Source organism: Trichechus manatus, unplaced genomic scaffold (genome assembly GCF_000243295.1).
Source record: "Trichechus manatus latirostris isolate Lorelei unplaced genomic scaffold, TriManLat1.0 scaffold00191, whole genome shotgun sequence".
NCBI classification, from domain to species: domain Eukaryota; kingdom Metazoa; phylum Chordata; class Mammalia; order Sirenia; family Trichechidae; genus Trichechus; species Trichechus manatus.
The window spans coordinates 2,036,210-2,057,421 of NW_004444127.1; the positions used below are offsets into that span (position 1 = coordinate 2,036,210).

Sequence of the window (21,212 nt, forward strand, 5' to 3'; positions counted from 1 at the left end):
CCCTGGCGCGGCCCCGCCCCCTGACGCCCCTCCGTCCGCGCCGCGCAGCCCCCGCGTGCCGGGCTGCTGTCTGGGGACGGTGGCGGTGGCGCGGGGAGCCGGCTGCAGGCGGAGATGCTGCAGATGGACCTGATCGACGCGGCGGGGGACACTCCCGGCGCCGAGGACGACGAGGAGGAGGATGAGGAGGAGCGCGCGGCGCGGCGGCTGGGCGCGGGGCCGCCGGAGGCTGAGCCCGGCCAGGAGCCGGCGCCCCGCGGCCAGGGCCAGGGGCCGGGGAGCGGGGACACGTACCGACCCAAGAGGCCCACCACGCTCAACCTCTTCCCGCAGGTGCCGCGGTCTCAGGTGAGGCGCGAGTGGCGTGGGGCGGGGCAGAGGGGATGGTGTCCCGGATAGGTTGGGAAGGTGTGGGGGGCGCTGTGCGCCTCCAGGGGTTCAGGCTTGGCCCGCGGGCTGGGGGACGAGGAGGGCAGTGCTGGTGGGGCGCGGGGAGGGTCCCCCGGCCAGGTGAGAGGCATGGAGAGAGGCTTCAGTGGCTAGCTCCTGGGCAGGTGGGCTCTGCGGGGCAGGTAGGATCCAGGGGTCCAACTAGCTGGGTTTGGAGCCTTGAGGAGGAATGGAAGGAGTGAAGGGCTGATGGGCTCCGTGCAAGGGCTGGGGTAAGAGAGAAGGAGGGGATTCAGATAACGGGGTGGTTTGGAGCTTGGGATATGAGGCTGTGAGAGTTTCCCTTCTAGGCTGTGGGGTTTCTGGTGAAGCCGGGGGGCAGAAGCAGGGCCTGGAGAATAGGGCAGCTGAAATGGTCAGGGCCAAAGAAGGTTATGAGAAATTGGGGAGAACTGGGGAGCTCAGGGGAAGCAGCTGGGAGTCCCCCAGAAGGCCTGGAAGAGAAATGGGGATGGAGCTGCTTGGCCGACTTGGGGGCCTAGGGCCCCTGGGCTGGGTGGCTGGATGCCAAGGAGGGCGGAGGAGGGTGGGGAGAGCTGGCTATGGCCCTTTGTCTTCCAGGCCCAGTTAGGAGAGGTAGAGAGGGGGAGTCCAGGGAGGTGGGGCTCTTGGTGGATGGTACAGGGGCTGCAGGGAAAGGGATTGGTCCCTTTCCCAGGATCCTCTGGAATGGGTTTTGGCAGCCAGACTCATGAATGTGAGGGCTGTGGGAGCTGCTGAGGGTGTTCCCCAGGGAGGAGGCCTGAGCTGTGTGTAGGGAGCCTTGTATGTAGGTACTGTGGCTAGGGGTTGGCAGGGCCAGGGGGCTGAGAAGGTGGGACTGCCCAGGAGATCCAGGAAGGAGGGCCTGTCACTCCTCGGTCCTGTGCTACTGCTGGGGTAGGCGGGGAGGACCATGTTATGGATTTGTCATTTGGGTGATTCATCTCAGTCTCTGTCAAGCTACTGGGGAGACCCTTCATTGTGCTTTTGTCAGGCTCAACCAGAATGTCCCTGCCCCTTCCCTAGGCCTTGGCCTCCTGAGCGCCAGGGCAGGGGTCATCCTGTCTCTTACTTGGGTTGGAATTGAGCCTCAACATCTGGGACTGGGGGTCTGGCTGTGTCCCCGTAGAGCCCCCACGTCTCTCCCCACTCCCTCCCGCTTGCATCACCACACACATTGGCCATCTCCACCTTTGTGAGGCTGACATAAGCATCTACTTGAGGTTGGCTGAATTCCCTGAATCAGGAGGGAGGGAGCCTTCGAGCCTGTGGCCCTGGCTGAGAGGGCTACCCTTCCTGCTTGCTGCAGAGGAGGGTTAGGGAGTGAGGCCTGTGGCAAGTTAGGGGGGCAACAGACTGCCCAGGGATGGCCTGAGGGGGCAGGGCCAGGGCCTCACTGTGCCCGGTACTGTTGACCGTTTCTGCCACAAGGGCCCTTTGTCCCTGCCACAGGACACTCTGAATAATAACTCTCTGGGCAAGAAGCACAGTTGGCAGGATCGAGTGTCTCGGTCATCTTCACCCTTGAAGACAGGTGAGTCAGGCCCCTTTTCCTTACCTGTACCTCAGCCTGCCCTGACTCAGTCCCCACCTCAGAGTTCAAACCCAACAGTCTCCAACCTACTGAGTAGAGATCAACCACCTACCCCACAGCCCTGAGCAAGCCCATTTAGGGGCTGAGGTCATCTGTGGCATGACATGTGGCATGAGTGAGTTGACTGGCCCCAGAGCCCCAGGAGCCTATTGCCAGGGGCGTCTTTGTCTCGGTTTCTGGTGTTGAGATGCTGAGTGGAGGGAGCAGGAAGCCTGGGAGTCAAGGGTGCGGGCACCTGTCTCCAGCCCTGACCTGCCCATCTCCAGGGGAGCAGACGCCTCCACATGAACACATCTGCCTGAGCGATGAGCTGCCCCCCCATAGCAGCCCTGCCCCCACCAAGGATCGAGGCACCTCCACCGACAGTCCTTGCCGCCGCAGTGCTGCCACCCAGATGGCACCTCCAGGTGGCCCCCCTGCTGCCCCACCTGGTGGCCGGGGCCACTCACATCGAGACCGCATCCACTACCAAGCAGATGTGCGGCTAGAGGCCACCGAGGAGATCTACCTGACGCCAGTGCAGAGGCCCCCAGACCCTGTGGAGCCCACCTCCACCTTCCTGCCGCCAGCTGAGAGCCGCATGTCGGTCAGCTCCGACCCAGACCCTGCTGCCTACTCCTCAGGTGCTGGGCGGCCGCACCCCTCCATCAGCGAAGAGGATGTGGGTTTTGACTGCCTGTCACCCCCAGAGCGGGCTGAGCCGCCAGGCGGAGGATGGCGGGGGAGCCTTGGGGAGCCGCCACCGCCTCCACGGGCCTCGCTGAGCTCGGACACCAGCGCCCTGTCCTACGACTCAGTCAAATACACGCTGGTGGTGGATGAGCACGCCCAGCTGGAGCTGGTGAGCCTGCGGCCGTGCTTTGGAGACTACAGCGACGAGAGTGACTCAGCCACCGTCTACGACAACTGTGCCTCCGCCTCCTCGCCCTATGAGTCGGCCATTGGGGAGGAATACGAGGAGGCCCCCCAGCCCCGGCCCCCCGCCTGCCTCTCTGAGGACTCCACGCCTGATGAACCCGACGTCCACTTTTCCAAGAAGTTCCTGAACGTCTTCATGAGTGGCCGCTCTCGCTCCTCCAGTGAGTGGGCAGGGGGGAAGCAGCTGGGGGCACAGGGTAGGGAGAGCTAGAGTGAGGGGTGTTCCTGAAAGGTGGCCTCAGGCCCCATCTATTCAGGTAATAGGACTGAGGGCTCTCTACCTGCCCCCCAAACTCGGCCAGAACTGGGACCACCCCTTCCAGCACCCTCCCCTCACCTACAGGCGCAGAGTCCTTCGGGCTGTTCTCCTGCGTCATCAACGGGGAGGAGCAGGAGCAGACCCATCGGGCCATATTCAGGTAGGAGCACGCAGGGCCACTGCCCTCATGACCTCTGCCATCACCAGGGCCAGAGCCTGACTCCCTCCCAACCATCCATCACCACGTGGCCCTGGGTACGCAGTGTCCACTCTCCAGGAACTGAGTCAGGCTGGTGACAGTGCACTGTTGTCTGTGCTGTGGTCATTGTGGGAGCCCAGGACTGGCCAGGGGCAGCGTGCCCGGGGTGACCAGAAGAGATGGTACCTGACCACACACAAGCCCCCACCCCCACTGGACCCTCAGGCCCCTATACGGAGTGCTTGCTTCTCTGTGAGCCCCCACAGCTCTGTCGGTGGCTCTGCTCACTTCCTCCCTTGGCCCCGAGCTCCTCGATGGCAGGCTGTGGGTCTGAAGGGCTGTGGTTCCCCCAGGAGCTAGCACTGCGACAGGCATACGGTGGAAGCTTTGGCAGTGTTTACTGAACTGACAATGCCACTGCAGCTCCCTGCCTCCAGAGTAGGTGGAGGTTGGAGGGTCTGGCTGGAGAGGCCCTGCTGAGGGGATTCCTCACGTGTCTGGGGACAGGTTTGTGCCTCGACACGAAGATGAACTCGAGCTGGAAGTGGATGACCCGCTGCTGGTGGAGCTGCAGGCCGAGGACTACTGGTACGAGGCCTACAACATGCGCACAGGGGCCCGGGGCGTCTTTCCTGCCTACTACGCCATTGAGGTCACCAAGGAGCCTGAACATATGGCAGGTAGCGCCTCTTTCCCCTGCCGCTGCCTCCAGCCCCCGCGTCGGCCCTGCCCCTGCTTCCTGCCAGGTGAACGCCTGCTCTGGATCTCAGTTGCTTTCTCAGCTCGCCAGGGAGGGGGCCAAGCAGAGGAGATTCCGTCCATTTCACGGTTGAAGAAAGTGAGGCCCAGCAAACAGTGACACTCGTGGGTTGTGGCACCCCCTGCTGGCTCTGTCACTCCATACACTTCACCCTCCTGCTCTGCTAGGCTGTTCCCTGCTGCCGCAGGCTTGGCCACACCTGACTTCATGCTTACTTTACAGCCGTGGCCAAAAGCAGCGACTGGGTGGACCAGTTCCGGGTGAAGTTCCTGGGCTCAGTCCAGGTCCCCTATCACAAGGGCAATGATGTCCTCTGTGCTGCTATGCAAAAGGTACCTAGATCCTCCTCCCTGCCCGAGTTGGCATGGGTTCCCACCTTCAGCCTAGTCCCCATCCTCTCCTAGGTGGGAGGGACACAGGTGTTGAGAGGTGGTAAAGGCTGCAGGGCCCAAACCCTGGAGCCGGGGCTTGTGGCAGAGGGACAGACGGCACCTGACGTATCCTCTGCCCTGTCATCCACAGATTGCAACCACCCGCCGGCTCACCGTGCACTTTAACCCGCCCTCCAGCTGTGTCCTAGAGATCAGCGTTCGGGGCGTGAAGATAGGAGTCAAGGCTGACGACTCCCAGGAGGCCAAGGTGACTGCCCCTGCCCCAGCCCTGCCCCGGCTCACCCACCATTTTGCCATGAAGAGATGTCCATCTTCTCCCAGCCTGCAGTCTGCAGGCGGGAGATCACCTTTTGCTTCTCTTTTCCCTCCTGTAGGGGAATAAATGTAGCCACTTTTTCCAGTTAAAAAACATCTCTTTCTGTGGATACCATCCAAAGAACAACAAGTAAGTGGGGTGGGAGAGGGGTAGAGGCATTAGAGGGTGGTCTGGAGCCGTTATGGGTAGGCCTGAGTCCTGAGTAGGCCTGGTGGGCTTCGAGCCCCTGCTCCACCCACAGATAGACTGCTGTGCTCCCACAGGTACTTTGGGTTCATCACCAAGCACCCTGCCGACCACCGGTTCGCCTGCCACGTCTTTGTGTCTGAGGAGTCCACCAGAGCCCTGGCAGAGTCCGTGGGGTACGTGTGCATGTGTCCTGCCTGGCCCCAGCCCCAGAGCGTCTTCCTCACACTCAGCTCCGTCCCTCAATTCTGACTGCACTGGAGTGGCCTGGAGGGAGGGCTGGGTGGTCTTCAGTAGTTTCCTAACTTTTTCGCAGCTGGACCCTTCCTTCAAATGAAATCTTGCCCAGGAAACCCGATCCATAGAGAACAGAGCTGAGCTGCACCAGCCAGGGGAGCCAGAGGCCCACCAAGGGCCCCCAGGGCTCCAATTTGAGAACTCCAGGTGAAGAGCCTCTGCCTCTCCTTGGCAGTGGCCGCCCGGTCACCTGTGTGTCTTGTCTGCCTGCCTTCTAGGAGAGCGTTCCAGCAGTTCTACAAGCAGTTTGTGGAGTACACCTGCCCCACAGAAGATATCTACCTGGAGTAGCAGCACTGCCTGTCTCTGCACACCCCAGGCCAGTGCCAGGACAGCTGGCTGCTGACAGGAGGTGGCACTGCGAGGAGGGGCACCCCACCACCACCAGAGGATGGGGGCAGGGGTGGCTGGTCCAGGGTGGGGCTGGTGGGGTTAGGGGAGAGGCACACCCAGGTTATTGTACTATATGGGATTAGATTCATTTATGGAGGACAGAGTGGGCTGCCTGGGGTTCGGAGGGGGCAGGGCTGGAGGTGTTGGGCCTGTGGCCATGAAGGATACCCACCCATCCTTGGAGCAGAGGGTTCTGCCCCATCCTGGGCCTCGGTCCCCCTGCCTGGACTCCCTGGCTGTTGGCTCCTGCCTTGACCATGCCCATGCCACCTGCGAGTGCCCACCCTACTCCCTGCCCCCAAACCCAACTGAAGAGCCCTGATCTCAAGCTGAGCCTGGCCACCTCCTGAGGACTTTCCAGTAAGGAAATGGCACCAGGTGGAGGTGAGGCTCTTTTCTCAGCTCTCTGTCACTCATGTGGCCTGAGGATGTCTCTCACCTTCAGTCTTGCCAGCATGCTGGCCCCTGGCAGGCTTAGGACCTCAGCGGGGCAGGAACAGAGGCGGCAGCAGAGCCCTGGCCTGGCAGGAGAAGGAGGCGCTTGCCTGGCCAGGCCTAGCCAGGGTCTCCTGGCCGTTTCAGCTGTAGCCTCATCTTGGTCCTGTCACCCTGGCCACGATTATTAAAGTGCCATTTCCTGTCTGGACCGCAGTGGGTGTATCTCCGTGGACCCCTCCACACCCGGCCCGCACTCCCAGAAAAGCCCAAGCCTTTGCTGTGCAGAATAGTTTTATAAGGGGCTCCCGTCACAAGTGTGCGTCATAGTAATACTCAGCCATGTCTGGCCCGTCTCGCTTGCGCTGCTGGGCTCGGGAGAGAAGGGGCCGTGGCCGTTGTGGCCAGGGGTGCTTGGGTTGGACCCCGTAGTCTAAAGGGAGAGAAGAGGGAGGGAGAGAGAATCTGGGTCTAAAGCAGGCTGAAGTCATCTTTGAACAGGTGATGTTTGGGAAGAGAAGACCGTGAAGGCTAGACCTGTGCCCTCCCCCAGGGAGGGGAGGGGGCAGAAGGGAAGGGGTGAGAGACACTACCATCCACCAGGCCAGTAAGCGGCTCCGAGAGTTCCAGCGGGGCTGAAAAGTCCTCAGGAACAGATCGCTGAGGCCTGTGGGAGATGTTGGGGTGCTCAGCTCTGTCCCCAAAGGCAGGGCAGGCTCTTCAAGGTGCCACCACTAGCACCTCCCTGTGAACAGAGGAATGCCCAGGGTGGGGGAACTCAGCAAGCCCCCGACACCTGGGATAACAGGGCTAGCCTTTCCTCTAGGGAGGCAGAGCAGCACAGCAGGGTCCCCCAGCTCAAAGGCCCTTGGGCCCCTGTGGAGCCCAGCACTCCACCCCGAGGCGTTACCTCAGAGGCTGGGGGCGAAGAAGTGCGGACGCCAGGACGAGGTACAGGAGAAACAGTCTCAGCCCGGCCCTGGGGTACAGAGCCCCCAGCATGGTGAGAACCATCTCCTACAAGGTCCCTGGTCCTAGCTTCTGCCTGCCCTGCCCCCAGCAGTAGGACGGAACCTGCTGCCCAGACTCCCAGGGCCACCTCACAAAGGGCATTAGTTCCAGGGCTCAGTGTCAGCAACAGCTCTGGGGTTAGGCCAGAAACCTCCACACTGACGCTGCAGGCCAGCAGATGCCAAACCAAACTCTGTTAGAGTGTCATTGCCCAAGGACTGAGAGCAGACCTTGGAGTGGGACAGGTCTCAGTTCAGAGTCTGACCTTGCCTCCTGCTAGATAGGCAGGTCATGTAGTCTGTGTGCCTCAGGGTCCTCACCTGGAAGAATGGCTGGGAGCTAATGTACACAGCGTGGCCAACGAGGTCAGGCACACATTAGGCCTGCAACCAAGGTCATGGTCACTGAACTCTCACCACAGACAGCCCCAGCCATTCCCCCTCAGCCTCCTTCCTGTCCTCCCTCCGCGGTCTCCATGGTGCCAGGAAGGTCCTGCCAGCTGAAGAACACAGAGTGGGCCACTTAACCCTGACCCACTGCACAATGCCACCAGGAGAGGGAGGCAGTGCCGGCTCCTCACCTCCCACTCTCTGGGGCATGCCCCACTTTTCTCCCCACAGCTTAGAACACCCTGGCCCAGGGGCACCACAGGTCCCTGCCACCACCCCGAGGCTGGGGAAAGGGTTTTCAGTGAGGTGACAAAGCCCTGGACCTGCTCCCCTAGAGTGGAATCTCCACAGGGGCAGGGATGACGAGGTTTTGTTCACGCAGAATTTCCAGCACTGGACACCTAGTAGGTACTCAATAAATATTTGTTGAGTGAACACATGCAGCATGATAGTATGACGGGGAACACAGGATCACTTCGCGGACCTGAGGCAGAGCTGCGGCCCGCTCATCCTCTTGTTTCTGGTTACGGAAATCCACGGCCCTGCTCCAGTTCTGTGGGATCAAAATCTGAGGCTTGACCCCAAGGAATCGTTATTTTTAATTACCCAGGCGCTTCTACAAAAACAGCAGATCTACTGGCTGGTCCATCCCCTTTAATTGAGCTGCACTCAAGGCCCAGAGAGGGAGATCCCTTGTTTCCAACTCTGGCTCCCCAGGAGTGGCCTCATTCACACTCTTGGTTCAATATCCCGGGAAGCTGACAGGTTCTGGGTTTTCCTTCAGCCCAGTCCTCTCCTGCGCTCTCAGCCCACAGGCTAACTTCTTACAGCTCACCTCCCACGCGCCTGCCTTTGTGTCCTCTGCCCCCACCAAGGTTCGCCCCACCAAGAACCTGGAAGTTCACGCTCTGCCTGTCTCCAAAGCCCCTTGTCCTTAGCTCTTCTTGCCTCCTAGATGCTTCTGGTCCACAATCAGTCCCCAAAGCCTGCTTCAGTTACATCCTCATCTCCCTAGCCCCACCACCATTGCCTTAATTCAACCCTCCGACCAAGACAGGTCTCTGCCCCCAGTGTCAATGCTCATGTCCCCCCAGTTCCACCCACCAGCCCACCCTCCACCAGGCTGCTGGAATAATGTTTAAAAACAAGCCCCTTCCCCACTGCCTGCTACAAGCCAGGCCCGTTTCAAGCCTAGACATGCGATGCTTTCAGTGTGGCCCTGACGTGCCCCTCCAACCTCATCCCCTGGGCCCCAGGCACGACAGCTCCTCACACTTCACTGTGACATGGTCATGGTTCCCCACCCACAACCTCCTTCCCCTCTGCCTAATGAGCACTGTTCATCCTTGAAAATCCTGCATTGCGAGGAGCCTTCCCTGATCATCCAGTCACTCCCTGCACCCATCTCTTCAGGCACACAGTCCTCACCACCACTAGTTCACATTTTTGCTCACACTTCTATTGCAACAACCCGTGCACTGCATGCATTTACATGCCTCCTTTGTTAATCAGTGAGAGCCTGAGAGCAGCTAACTGCGCCATGCTCATTTCTGAGTGCACAGCACGGGCACGGCTTGCAACAGACAAATGCCCAGCGACACTGGTTAAACTCAGCAGAGGCCATGGGCCCCGGAGCTCTTGGTCCTGATCCAAAGTCCAGCCCTTGCCCCTACCCTGTGGGTCACCACATTTTGCTCCCCAGCCGAGGACTAGGGTGGGGAAAGCAATGTCAGAGCAGAGCTAGCACCTCCCAAACAGGATTCTCCACCCAGGGTATTCTGGGGAGGATGAAGCATGGACATGCAGAATGACTGACACCCCAGAAGCAAGTAAGGCACGAAGCCTTCACAATGGAAGGGTCCACCGGACTGGTTAGAAACTCCAGCAGGAAAGGTGTGGCTGTTTACAGGGCAGAGAGAGCAGAAGCAGTGGGGGCAGTCGGGGAAGGACAGGATAGAAAGCAGCCAGCCTGCTGCCCTGCCTGGTCTGGACTAGGCACCTCCACCCTCCAGAGCAGCCTGCACAGCTCCAGGTGGACTTTGCCACTGGGAAGCAGGGAGCTGCAGGCTAAGGGCGGGAGACCCCTGCTCATCCCCTCTGAACTTGCACCCAGCTCTTTTTCACAGCCGCTCAGGCTCCCAGTCCCTCCCCAGCATCGGCCCCAGGACTGGCTGGGGCTTGACTGTCATTCCTATGGGAAAAAGCCTTTTGCGCTCACCTAGGGGTTAGATGCCAGTTTGCATCCAATAGTTGAGAACGCATGGGGCGTTGCAACAAATAGAAGTGTAGTCTGGACTGGGGGTGGTGGGTCAGAGGTGACTGCCTTGGGATGCCCCTCTGCACTGGAGCTGGGCCCACCATCCATGAGGCTGCATCACGAGGATGGCTAGCAGCTACGGCCTGGGGCCACAGGAGTCACAGGCCCTGCAGAGGAAGGGGGCAGAGGGAAGGGGCAGTGGAGGCTCTGGGCAGAAGATGCACTGGGCAGCTGTCATCCCATTGCCCAGGTTCAGTCTTGTCCATTTTCAGCAGGAATCGGTGAGAGAGCAAAGTTTGCCCCTGCAGCTGCTGAGGCAAGCGGCTCCACTTCCCAGACTCAGCAGGGGCCTCGGGGATGTTCAGGTGTTAAACAGCTTTCGATGGCTCAAGGAACCTGGGTCCCAGTTCCTGGTGGCGGTTTGGTGATGCAGTGACAGTATGGGCTGCAGTGCTCTGTCACTGGAGAGGCTATTCAAAGTCATGAGGGCGTTGGGGAGCACTCATGGGGACTGGGGGCTGTGAGCAGAGCCCAGGCAGGGCAGGAAAGCCAGGTGCCCTGGGCATGGGCATAGAGAGGCCACATGCTTGGACGTGGCCAGAGTCAGTTTTATTAGGGAAGAGGGGCCAGGGGACCAAGGGCTGAGCCACCCCTGGCCCACAGCAGCAGACCATGCTGCCCTGCCCCTCCTGACGCCCCACCCCAGGACATGTGTCAGCCCCAACTGTAGAAATAAATTTTCTGCCAAGTGGGCAAGTAATCCATGAGCGGCCCTGCAACAAGAGGGAGGAACAAATACAGGGCTGGGGCTCTGCTCTACCCATGGCCCTTCTACTCCACCACTGCCGCCCAAACAGCCCTCATCTGCACAGCCAGGAGCTCCACTGAGACCCTGCCATCTCCCATTGGGAGGCAACATGGCCAGCAGCCTCTGTCCTATTTACAGACAGGGACCCTCAGGCGCAGAGAAGCCAAATGGCTGGATCCTCTGTAGACAGCCAGATCCAAGTCCTCTCTGTGAGGTGGGGGTCTCAGAGCAACACGGTGGGCATCCTCCTGCCAGACGATCCCTCACCCACATTAGACTGTCTCGTATCACCCCAGGATACTGAGTCAGGAAAAAGGCTTTGAGCCTAATGTGGTCTAACACTCTCCCACCAGGTTACCCCTCCTCCCAGTCACCCCTGAGGGTCTGCCAGTCACCCTGGCCCATTCCCAGGAACTGTCACCCAACCCTGACTGTGCCAAGAATCAAATTACAAGGAGGCTGGGAGAACACCCTCGAGGGAGAAGGGTCCATCCATGAGCCACAGCACTCAATCATCACCCCACTCTACCCCACGCTTACTTGTGATCAGGCCAATGCCAGGGACGTGGTCTGCCAGCAGCTGGAGCAGAAAGAGGATCTTGGCCCTGGAGGGAAGAGATAACATGGATGAGTGGGGGTCTGGGTTCCTGCAAACGAGGGTGCTACAAGCCTTCACTGACTACCTGACTAAAGGCTGTGAGCCAAGACAGACCCCTTACCAAAGGGCGAGGCCGCTGGGGCTGGCTCTGGTCTCTGCCGTCCCCCAGCTACAGCCCTGGATGCTCACCATCAGCTTCCGGTTGGGGCTGTCCTCACAGCACCACCTCAGACACTCTCCCGTTCTTTGTCTCTTGCTCCCTTCCTCCCACTCACACCCAGCAGCACATGCCTCCGAGAGTGCCGAGTATGGAGCAGTGCCAGCGCAGGTGTGGGGGAGGGCTCAGCGGGAGGACAGCACAGGTTCTGCCCTCGAGGGACCCCCAAGGCTGGCAGAGGAGCTAAGCCACACAGAAACCTCACAGGCCAAAGATTAGAGTGGTAAGGGCTCAGCTGCGAACCAAAAGGTTGGCAGCTCCAACGCACTCAGAAGCTCCACGGGAAAAAGACGTGGCAATCTGCTTCTATAAAGATTACAGCCAAGAAAACCCTACGGGCAGTTCTACTCTACCCCATGGGGTCGTTATGAGTCGGAATTGACTTGATGGCACCCAACGACAACAACACTATCAGATATGGCTTAAGAATGCTTTCTACTGTTCCAGAAAAACACACAGGTTATATGGCCATAATAGTAAATGCAATTCTAGTTCACAGTCCAGTCTTAAGCAGGGCATTTATTGAGACCCAGACATAGGGGGTCCCAGGAGCCTCCAGTCTGTCTCACAGCCCCAGCCACTGTGCAGGGACCCCTCCTCAGATCTCATTCTGATCTCAGGCAGTCACCAGGGCAGGGCTTTGGGGGGCCTGGCCCCTCCCACCTGATCCCCTCATCCCCCACAGGTCTTTCTGCATCCGTCTGAGGCTGGGAGCTCTGGACCCACGTAGGTGATGGAGTGGGGGCTCAGCAAGGCAGGGGCAGACCAGGGGAGAACATGAATTTGAGATGTGGCTCTGCCACCAGCCTGCTAGGTGGCTTTGGCGAGTTGCCCAACCTCCCTGAGCCTCAACTGCCTCCTCTGAGAAGTGAGGCTAATCCAAACCACATGCCCAGAAGAGTAGGGAATGAGCTTGGGGATGGGGACAGCCAGCACCCACCACCCTCCCTGCGGGCTGGCCCTCAGTGTCTCTCTGCAGGGGCTGGTCCCATGCTCTGAGGGTGGGGCTGGGCTGGCACCTGGTGAAGAGGGAGTGACTGCACCTGGGCAGCACACAGCACGTGCTCAATGAGCCCTGGATGGGGGAAGGAAGGAGAAAGGGAAGGCGGCGTGGGGGCTGGCGGCCTTGTGCTCTGCTTCCCTTCCCTTGCCCTGCTTGCCTGCGCAGCCATACGGGGTTGGGGGAGACTGGGCCTTACTCGGAGAAGCGGTCGTAGAAGGGGGAGCGGAGCAAGTAGTAGAGCAGCAGGATAGTCCGGCGCCGCAGCTCCAGCCGCTCCCTCTGGGTCAGGCCTTTCCTGTCACTCAGGAGGCTCAGGCTGGGGGTTGGGAGACACAGTCAGGGCCAGGGCATGGTCTGGGCCCATGGGAGGGGAAGGGGCCATGGGCTGCGTCTCCACAGGGGCAGCACAGGAGGAACAGGAGCCACCTGACGAGAGCCAGCCGAGAACCAGGCTCCTCAGGGACAGGAGCACGCAGTGGGGAGGCCCAGCCCAGCCATGTCTATGGGACCATAGCACCAGAGGGGCTGTGTCCTCTCGGCCCTTTGCTTTCACACAACCATGACGAGAGGCAAAAATCTACCCCTGTTCAAGGTCAGGAGAGCGGGGCCTGGAGGGCCACAGGGGACGGTCCAAAGCCCAATGGAGGGAGTGAAGCCACTGAGGCCCAGGCTCACCTGGTCACGTCCACAACACCAGACAGGAGCCAGGGTGTCCACGACCGCTGGCCCCAGAGGCCCAGGCTGAGCACTGATGGCCAAGGCGTCAAGGAGGTCTCCAGCACATGGGCCCGGCGCCCACTCTCCCATCTGCCCCCACCCCGCTGCCCTGGCCCCACCCTGTGCTGAGGATACAGTGCAGCAGGGGCCGGGCAATATACAAGGACTCGGCGATGGTCTCCTGCAGCCCCAATGGGGTGGGGGTGACGCTCAGCTCCTCACGTTGCTGCTGCTGGTGCTGCCCCTCCCGCTGCTGGGGGGCGCCCCAGCGCCTCGAGTGCAGGGACGGGGCTGGAACACAAGGGCCACGGATGAGTGAGCCAGGCCCAAGCCAGGCAGGGGGAATACAGGCAGTGATGGGCGCCATCCCTCAGGCCCACACTGACCTCGGCACTGGATGCCCAGTCCAGCTGCGTCCTACACTTACTGTTCTGGAGGGTTCGCACGACTCGGCTTGACCGCTTCCCCACGTAGAGCTGCTCCTGGCTGCCAGGGCTGGGGTCACCATCTAGCAGGGATAGACAGAAGCCACACTGTCAGGGGGACATGACCCCAGCAGAGCCTACAGAGAACATATGTGGAATGAATGCTCACAAGCTCAGGGAGGAATGGAAGAGCCTGTACAAAGGCAGCAACTGATTCAAGGAAATGGCAGCCAGGGCTGTGGCTCAGCATGGGAACTGTCCACAGGTGGAGCATTCTGCAGCCCTCCCTGGCCTGAAGCAAGGTCAGCAGCATCTGTGAGCACCCAGAGCTGGCCAGGAACCAGGCTCCCCAGAGACTGGAGCAAGGCAGAGGGAGCCCAGACCAGCCACATCTATGGGACCATAGCACCAGAGGGGCTAGGCCCTCTCAGCCCTTTGCTTTCACGTGACCAAGATGAGAGGCAAAGAACTGCCCCCATTCAAGGCCAGGAGAGCAGGGCCCAGAGGCCCACAGGTGATAGGCACCAAGGCCTGACAGGACAGGTTGGCTGGTTGCTCTGCCTCAGGGCGGTGACTCTTGTAGAACGGAGCCCAGAGATGAGGTTGGCAGGATCCCTCTCTCCTGCTGATGCTCCATCCCCTCCTCCTGCCGTCCACAGAAAAGAATGTGGACTCTGATATCAGATGTCCTGGGTTCCAGTTCTGACCCTGTCCCTAACGTAACCTGTTTTCCTTTTCTGTAGAATATAGGTAATGGGGAAAAATTAGTTGATGAGAGTAGATGTATTCCATAAATGGACAATACTATATTCATGTTGGTTAGCCATAAATCCACATCAGTCCCCTCCAGAGTGGGGAGACAGCTTACCTGGGGGTCGCGCCTGGGTGTCCCTGTCCAGAGGAATGATGGGGGGTGAGGTCTGGAGGCCAGCCTTGAACCAAATCAGCAGAAACATCCGCAGCACAGCCCTGGGTTGGGGAGCATGGCAGGGCTGGGGGATGTGGCAAGCTGGTGGGGGTCGGGGTGCTCTGCTGAGCACAATCTGTACAACAGGCCCATCACCCCCACTCAGGTCCTGCCCTCCACAGTCCCAACCTACTTGGCCAGCTGGATGAGGGCAATGACGAGCCAGCGGCCCACTTCACCCCACACCTTGGCAGCCCCCATCTCCATGAACACCTCCACGCACTCCAGCACGCTCAGCCATGTCAGCAGCTTCTGCTGGGACAGCGACTGCAAGAGCCCCAGGCCAAGAGGTCAGGGGGTGCCCCTAGTCCCAGGCACTCCCCCAAGGGAGCTCCTCTGACAGGAGACGTGGACTGCCCCCTTTCCAAGCCAAAGTGTGTAGGACTGGGTTCAAACACCAACTCCACCACTAACAGGCTGGGTAACCTGGAGACAAGCTACTCTACCTCTCTGAAACCCAGTGTCTTCATCCAAACATGAGGCCACGGACACTTTACACTTCACTTAATGAGCTGGTGTGAGGCTCAATGGACAGAAGCCTGTCTTGTACTTTGAGACTATAACACAGGCTGTACACATGGGCTCATTACTATTTCCTTTCTGAGTCCCTGTGCTTCCCACCCCCAATCCCTGGCAGAATCCTCACCACAGGCAACTTTTTCTGAAGCTCCTTCCGTAGGATCCCATCATTGAGCAGCACAAGCAGGTTAGAGGCGGAGTACACTGAGGGGCAGAGTGTGATTGTGAGGGGCTGGCTCTGCAACCTCCACCCGTTACATTCTCCCTAGAGCTGCAGGGATTGCCTGTTACCTGCTGTGCTCGGCCACCCACAGACTATGTGGAAACCAGCCTGCCTCTCCGTCCACCTCAGAGCTCCATGCTCCCCTGTGTGGGTGGCTGGACCAAGAGCGGGTGGGTTGATCTCAGTGATAAAGGAGCTACTGTCCTGCTGGGCAGCACCGATCACCCAGTGCCCAGAGCTCCTGCTGTGTGCCAAGCAGCCATGAACATACAATCCCACCTCCTGGCCTTTGCTGTCTCTGCAGCCTGTCCCTGAAATTCTACTCCCTCCCTTCCTTTCAAAACCCAGTTCATTCTCTCAGGGTCGTCACCTCCAGTACTCACTGGAAAAGCACATATTGAGGCAGTTACAGTCTGGGGAGCCTGGAATTTGAGAGATCTGGATTTGAATCCTGGATCTGGGACCATCAGTGGCTGGAACCCAACCTCAGTGAACTTCTGCTCCCTTAACCGGACAGCAAGGACAATAACAGCATCCACCTCATTGGACTGTAGGGAGGATTAACTGGGCAAAGGCAGGAAAGGTGCTTAACCTAGCGTCTGACTGGCAGTGAACACTCAGTCAAGGTCCCCAGACAAGTGTCTTCACTACAGGGACACGAAGAGCCCAAGAGAGTGGACACAGGCTTTTGTCCGATTCAGGATGATGTAACCGACAGCCCAGGACCCAAGCCGGGGTAGTCACCCCCTCTGGAAGCTTTCCTGGGCCCTGGTCCATCTCCACCCACCCCAGAGATCGGCTCACCCAGCTCCGACAGCTCGTGTGAATCGGCGAAACGACCTGGGGAGAAGGCACGAAAGAGGTGTTGGTGAGCAGATGCCTCATCCTGCGGCTTTGGGTCCCCAGACGTCCCTTCCCTGTACCCTACGGGAACGTGGAAGGGACTTCCGAAGCGCAGCGGTCATCACTACGACTCCGCAAGAAGGGGTCGGTGGGGTCAGAGGTCAGGGCCCCAAAGGTATGGGTCAAAGGTCAGGGTGGCACCTGCCAGCAGGTAACTGAGGCCCCGCACTGCCGTCTCCAGCTGGGCCGTGGCGGCAGGGTGACGAGTCACGTACTCCTGGTAACGGAGGCCCAGGAGCCGCAACTTCTCCATGCTGCCCCTCCGGACTGACAGACCCACAAGCCGACAGAACTGTCTGCAGCTCCCTGCTTCCTGCGCCCTCCTTCCTGCTTCCGGTCCTAGGCCCGCCTCTCCGTTGCTTAACTTCCGCGGGCCAGAGGGACGGCGACGCGAAGAGCCATTGAACCTCCCTTCACCCCATCTCTTAAATCACCTTCCACTCCGGTAGCGTTAAGCAACTGCGACCCTAATCCCGCCCTCCCTGCTTCTTCAAGTCATTGGTTAACACACTCTCCGCCCCGACACACCCAGAAGTCGTTGGGACCAGGCTCTTCCGCCTTCCGGGTTGGCTGCCCTTGCGCCTGCGCACTTGCGGCTCCGGGAAAGCGCTGGCGGCAGTCGGAGCAGTTCATTCTAGAGAGGAGGCAAGGAGGCCTGAATCGTTCCAATCGAACGCCGAGAGGCTCGAACGGGAGGCCCGGCTGTATAAGAGCTGGGAAGTTGCGCGCGGAAAGGAACCTCGGCAAGACTTGGAGAGGAGCGAGGAGAGTCTTTAAGGACAGTCGGACTGTGTCTTGGCAGGCTCGCCTTTGGCCAGTTGCCTCGTCTCCCGTCCCCCAACAGAGGTGGTGCTGGGAACACTGAGGGCAGCGAGGAGCCCAGCCTCCTAGCGCCGTCTCGATCCCTTGGCCAGCACCGTCAGTGCTGCGGTCCCACCTCCCGCACGGACTGGGCCTCCAAGAACTCGCACCTGCACTCCCACCTCCGCGGAGAAAACCCTGGCCTAGCCTTCCTTCTGCTCTCGGCTCGAGGAGACCTTGGGTGGGAGTTTCCCCTCTCTGGGCCTCGGGTTTCCCCTTCTGTACAGTGGTTTGAGGGCCGCCTTGGTCCTTGAACTCAGGATCATCTCAGAGTACTTTCCGGCCCCTAGATGCGCCTCCTGGTCCTCAGCCGTGCCCCAAGGGATGGAGACTACCCCTGGATCCCTTCCCAAACCGTACAGGCTCCTTGGAATGGGAGAACTGCGGCCAGAGGTGGAGGGAACCGATGCTGCAGGGAGGCGGCCGCTGATTGGCTGCAGGAAGGGGGCGGGCCTGCGCCATTGGTGACCGAGCCCCCAGGTTTTCAGTAGCTGAGAATAATAATACTGTACACTATTTTACATAATTCCTTTTCCAGAAAGCCCTGGTGATGCTGTGTTTAAGCGCTTGGCTGCTAACCGAAAGGTCTGAGGTTGGAATCCATCAGCTGCTCCCGGGAGGAAGATGTGGCAGTCGGTTTCCGTAAACGTTGTTAGGTGCCATCAAGGTAGTTCCAACTCATAGCGATCCTATCTACAAAGAACGAAACACTGCCTGATCTTGCGCCATCCTGTTGCTGTGCTTGAGCCCATCGCTGCAGTCACTGTGTCAATCCATCTCGTTGAGGGTCTTCCTCTTTCTCGCTGACCCTCTGCTTTACCAAGCATGATGTCCTTCTCCAGGGACTGGTCCCTCCAGATAACGTGTCCAATGTAGGCAGTCTCCTCATTCTAGTTTCTAAGGGGCATTCTAGTTGTACTTCTTCCAAGACAGATTTTTATTTGTTCTTCTGGCAGTCCATGGTATATTCAATATAATACAAAGGCGTCAATTCTTTGATCTTCCTTATTTATTGTCCAGCTTTAGCATGCATACGAGGCAATCGAAAATACCATGGCTTGGATCAGGTGCACCTTAGTCCTCAAAGTGACATCTTTGCTTTTTAACACTTTACAGAGGTCTTTTGGAGCAGATTTGCCCGATGCAATATGTCGTTAGATTTCTTGACTGCTAGTTCCATGGGCATTGATTGCGTATCCAAGTAAAATGAAATCCTTGACAACTGCAGTCTTTTCTCCGTTTATCATGATGTTGCTTATTGGTCCAGTTGTGAGGATTTTTGTTTTCTTTATGTTGAGGTATAATCCATACTGAGGAGTATATAGTCTTTGATTTTCATCAGTGTTTCAAGTCCTCTTCACATTCAGCAAGCAAGGTTGGGTCATCTGCATATTGCAGGTTGTTAATGAGTCTTCCTCCAATCCTGATGCCACATTCTTCTTCATATAGTCCAGCTTCTCAGATTATTTGCTCAGCATAGAGATCGAATATGGTGAAAGGATACAACCCTGATGCACACTTTTCCTGATTTTAAACCATGTGTTATCCCCTTGTTCTGTTCAAACGACTGCCTCTTGGTCTATGTACAGGTTCCTCCTGAGCACAATTAAGGTTTCTGGAATTCCCATTTTCACAATGTTATCCATATTTTGTTATGATCCACACAGTTGAATGCCTTTGCTTAGTCAATAAAACACAAGTAAACGTTTTTCCGTATTCTCTGCTCTCAGCCAACACCCATCTGACATCAGCAATGATATCCCTCATTCCATAACCTCTTCTGAATCCGGCTTGAATTTATGGCAGTTCCCTGTCCATGTACTGCTGCAACCACTTTTGAATTATCTTCAGCAAAATTGTACTTGCTGGTGATATTAATGATATTGTTTGATGATTCCCACATTCTGTTGGATCACCTTTCTTTGGAATGGACACAAATATGGATCTCTTCCAGTTGGTTGGCCAGTGTCATGGATTGAATTGTGTCCCCCAAAAATACGTGTATCGATCTGGCTAGGCCATGATTCTCAGTATTGTGTGATTGTCCACCATTTTGTCATCTGATGTGATTTTTCTATATGTTGTAAATGTTATCTCTATGATGTTAATAGGTGGGATAGGCGGCAGGTGTGTTAATGAGGCAGGACTCAATCTACAAGACTGGATTGTGTCTTGAGCCAATCTCTTTTGAGATATAAAAGAGAGAAGCGAGCAGAGAGACAGGGGGACCTCATACCACCAAGAAAGCAGCACCAGGAGCAGGGTATGTCCTTTGGACCCAGGATTCCTGCGAGGAGAAGCTCCTAGTCAAGGCGAAGATTGATGACAAGAACCTTCCTCCAGAGCTGACAGAGAAAGCTTTCCCCTGGAGCTGACACCCTGAATTTGAACTTCTAGCCTACTAGACTGTGAGAGAATAAACTTCTATTTGTTAAAGCCATCCACTTGTGGTATTTCTGTTATAGCAGCCCTAGATAAATCAGGTAGCCAGGTGGCTGTATTCCAAATTTCTTGGCATAGACAAGTGAGCACCTCCAGCACTACATCAGTTTGTTGAAACATCTCAGTTGGTATTCCATCAATTCCTGGAGCCTTGTTTTTCACCAATGCCTTTAGTGCAGCTTGGACTTCTTCCTTCAATACCACCAGTTCTTGATCATATGCTACCTCCTGAAATGGCTGAACATCAATCAGTTCTTTTTGGTACAGTGACTCTGTGTATGTATTCCTTCCATCTTCTTTTGAAGTATCCTGTGTCGTTCAATATTTTGCCCATAAACCAAACCAAACCCATTGCCATCGAGTCGATTCTGACTCACAGCGACCCTAGAGGGCAGAGTAGAACTGCCACATAGGGTTTCCAAAGAGGGGCTGGTGGATTCAAACTGCTGACCTTTTGGTTAGCAGCCTGAGCTCTCAACCACTGTGCTGCTAGGGCTCCATTTTGCCCATAGAATCCTTCGATATGGCAACTCAAGGCTTGAATTTTTTTCTTCAGTTCTTTCAGCTTAAGAAATGCCAGGCATGTTCTTCCCTTTTTGTTTTCTAAATCCAGATCTTTGCACATTTCATTATGATACTTTACTTTTTCTTCTCAAGCTGCCCTTTGAAATCTTCTGTTCAGCATCCTGGCCTCACTGAGGAGTCTTGGGGGTGTCAGGCTAGGCTGTGCATCCACAGCCTCTTTTGAGACCTCTCAGGCCCTCAGTTTTTATAGCCAGAAGTTAGGGGAAAGGATGCTGTCCAAGTCGTTTTCCATGTCCCTGTGAGGCCCAGCTGAGTCCATGGAAGGAAGGCTCTCATTCCCATCCACTTTCAACACACATTTACTGAGCACTGGCTATGTTTGGGAGCCCTGGTGGCTCAGTGGTTAAGAGCTTGGCTGCTAACCAAAAGGTCGGGAGTTTGAATCCACCAGCCACTCCTTGGAAACCCTATGGGGCAGTTCTACTCTGTCCTCTAGGGTCGTAATGAACTTATAATGAGTTGGAATCGACTCCATGGCAATAGGTTAATCCTCTCTTCCAGATAAGGAAAGGATACATGTAATAACTCCCAGTCAAGATTCGAATGCTGGTCTAGTCTGACTACAGAATTCATGTGTTAAGCTACACACCTTACCAGGAAGCCATTACCCTTCCTTCCTTCCACTGCCTTCTCCACCACCCACCCCAGCTTCACTTTTGTGCTACGTGAGGTGGGGAATTATAGCTGCTCTCCCTCCTCATGCCAAGGAATGAGGACCCAGGCGGCTGTATTCAGGGCCTCAGGAGAGGCAAAGGTCTTGGAGAACAGAGGGGCTGGGAATCCAGGAGGCAAGGTGACAACTGGGATTAGGACCAGCACACAGGGCATTCAGTGCACAGGGCATTCAGCATGTGGACACTTTCTCCCTTCCTCTCTCCACCCACCATCACAACGAACTTGTTTCCCCAAACTTCACCATTGCCACTCCTCCAGCCCCTTCCTCTGCAGCTGTGGAAAGAGAGGAGCGTGGGAGTGGGAGGTTTCTTGGGCACTCCCAGGGCTGGTGGTCCCAGGACTGTGCTTCTGGGGAGTGAGAGGTGTGGAAGACAGAGGAGCAGCCTCCCCCAGGCAGTCTGTGTCCCTGCAGCCAGGAGATGCTGGGCCTG

The 21,212-nt window shown here is 57.5% G+C and overlaps 3 protein-coding genes across 5 annotated transcripts in view; 1 reads left to right on the plus strand and 2 right to left on the minus strand.

Moving 5' to 3' along the window:
* Window positions 1–5,778, plus strand: part of MAPK8IP1 (mitogen-activated protein kinase 8 interacting protein 1) — a 19,073-nt gene extending 13,295 nt beyond the window's left edge. Inside the window, exons 3-12 of the mRNA XM_004387654.2 lie at window positions 49–348; window positions 1,885–1,966; window positions 2,293–3,105; window positions 3,288–3,363; window positions 3,910–4,082; window positions 4,385–4,494; window positions 4,685–4,801; window positions 4,929–4,999; window positions 5,134–5,232; window positions 5,572–5,778. Of these exons, the coding sequence (XP_004387711.1) occupies window positions 49–348; window positions 1,885–1,966; window positions 2,293–3,105; window positions 3,288–3,363; window positions 3,910–4,082; window positions 4,385–4,494; window positions 4,685–4,801; window positions 4,929–4,999; window positions 5,134–5,232; window positions 5,572–5,644 (1,914 nt within the window). The 3' untranslated portion in view covers window positions 5,645–5,778. The remainder of the gene's footprint in view (window positions 1–48; window positions 349–1,884; window positions 1,967–2,292; window positions 3,106–3,287; window positions 3,364–3,909; window positions 4,083–4,384; window positions 4,495–4,684; window positions 4,802–4,928; window positions 5,000–5,133; window positions 5,233–5,571) is intronic.
* A 577-nt stretch (window positions 5,779–6,355) lies between these two features.
* On the minus strand, window positions 6,356–7,195 carry FREY1 (Frey regulator of sperm-oocyte fusion 1). The gene is made up of 3 exons (XM_004387655.2): window positions 7,092–7,195; window positions 6,775–6,848; window positions 6,356–6,614 (listed from the first exon to the last, which is right to left on the minus strand). Exons 1-3 carry the CDS (start codon window positions 7,193–7,195, stop codon window positions 6,493–6,495), a joined length of 300 nt encoding a protein of 99 aa, XP_004387712.1. The 3' UTR covers window positions 6,356–6,492.
* A 573-nt stretch (window positions 7,196–7,768) lies between these two features.
* Window positions 7,769–16,993, minus strand: PEX16 (peroxisomal biogenesis factor 16). 3 transcript variants are annotated; one of them, XR_002825806.1, is made up of 12 exons: window positions 16,360–16,993; window positions 16,120–16,155; window positions 15,220–15,296; window positions 14,707–14,840; window positions 14,475–14,575; window positions 13,609–13,689; window positions 13,317–13,472; window positions 13,140–13,212; window positions 12,661–12,780; window positions 11,187–11,251; window positions 9,800–10,611; window positions 7,769–8,134 (listed from the first exon to the last, which is right to left on the minus strand). XR_002825806.1 is itself a non-coding variant. In XM_004387656.2 (11 exons), the coding sequence occupies exons 1-11, from the start codon at window positions 16,469–16,471 to the stop codon at window positions 10,553–10,555; spliced, it is 1,014 nt and encodes a 337-aa protein (XP_004387713.1). In that variant the 5' UTR covers window positions 16,472–16,993; the 3' UTR covers window positions 8,087–10,552. The 3 variants fall into 3 exon arrangements, 2 of the variants coding, with proteins under 2 accessions (XP_004387713.1, XP_023597582.1); XM_004387656.2 differs by having other exon boundaries at window positions 8,087–10,611; XM_023741814.1 differs by lacking the exons at window positions 16,120–16,155; window positions 16,360–16,993 and adding an exon at window positions 15,699–16,108 and having other exon boundaries at window positions 8,087–10,611.
* Between the last annotated feature and the right edge of the window lie 4,219 nt (window positions 16,994–21,212).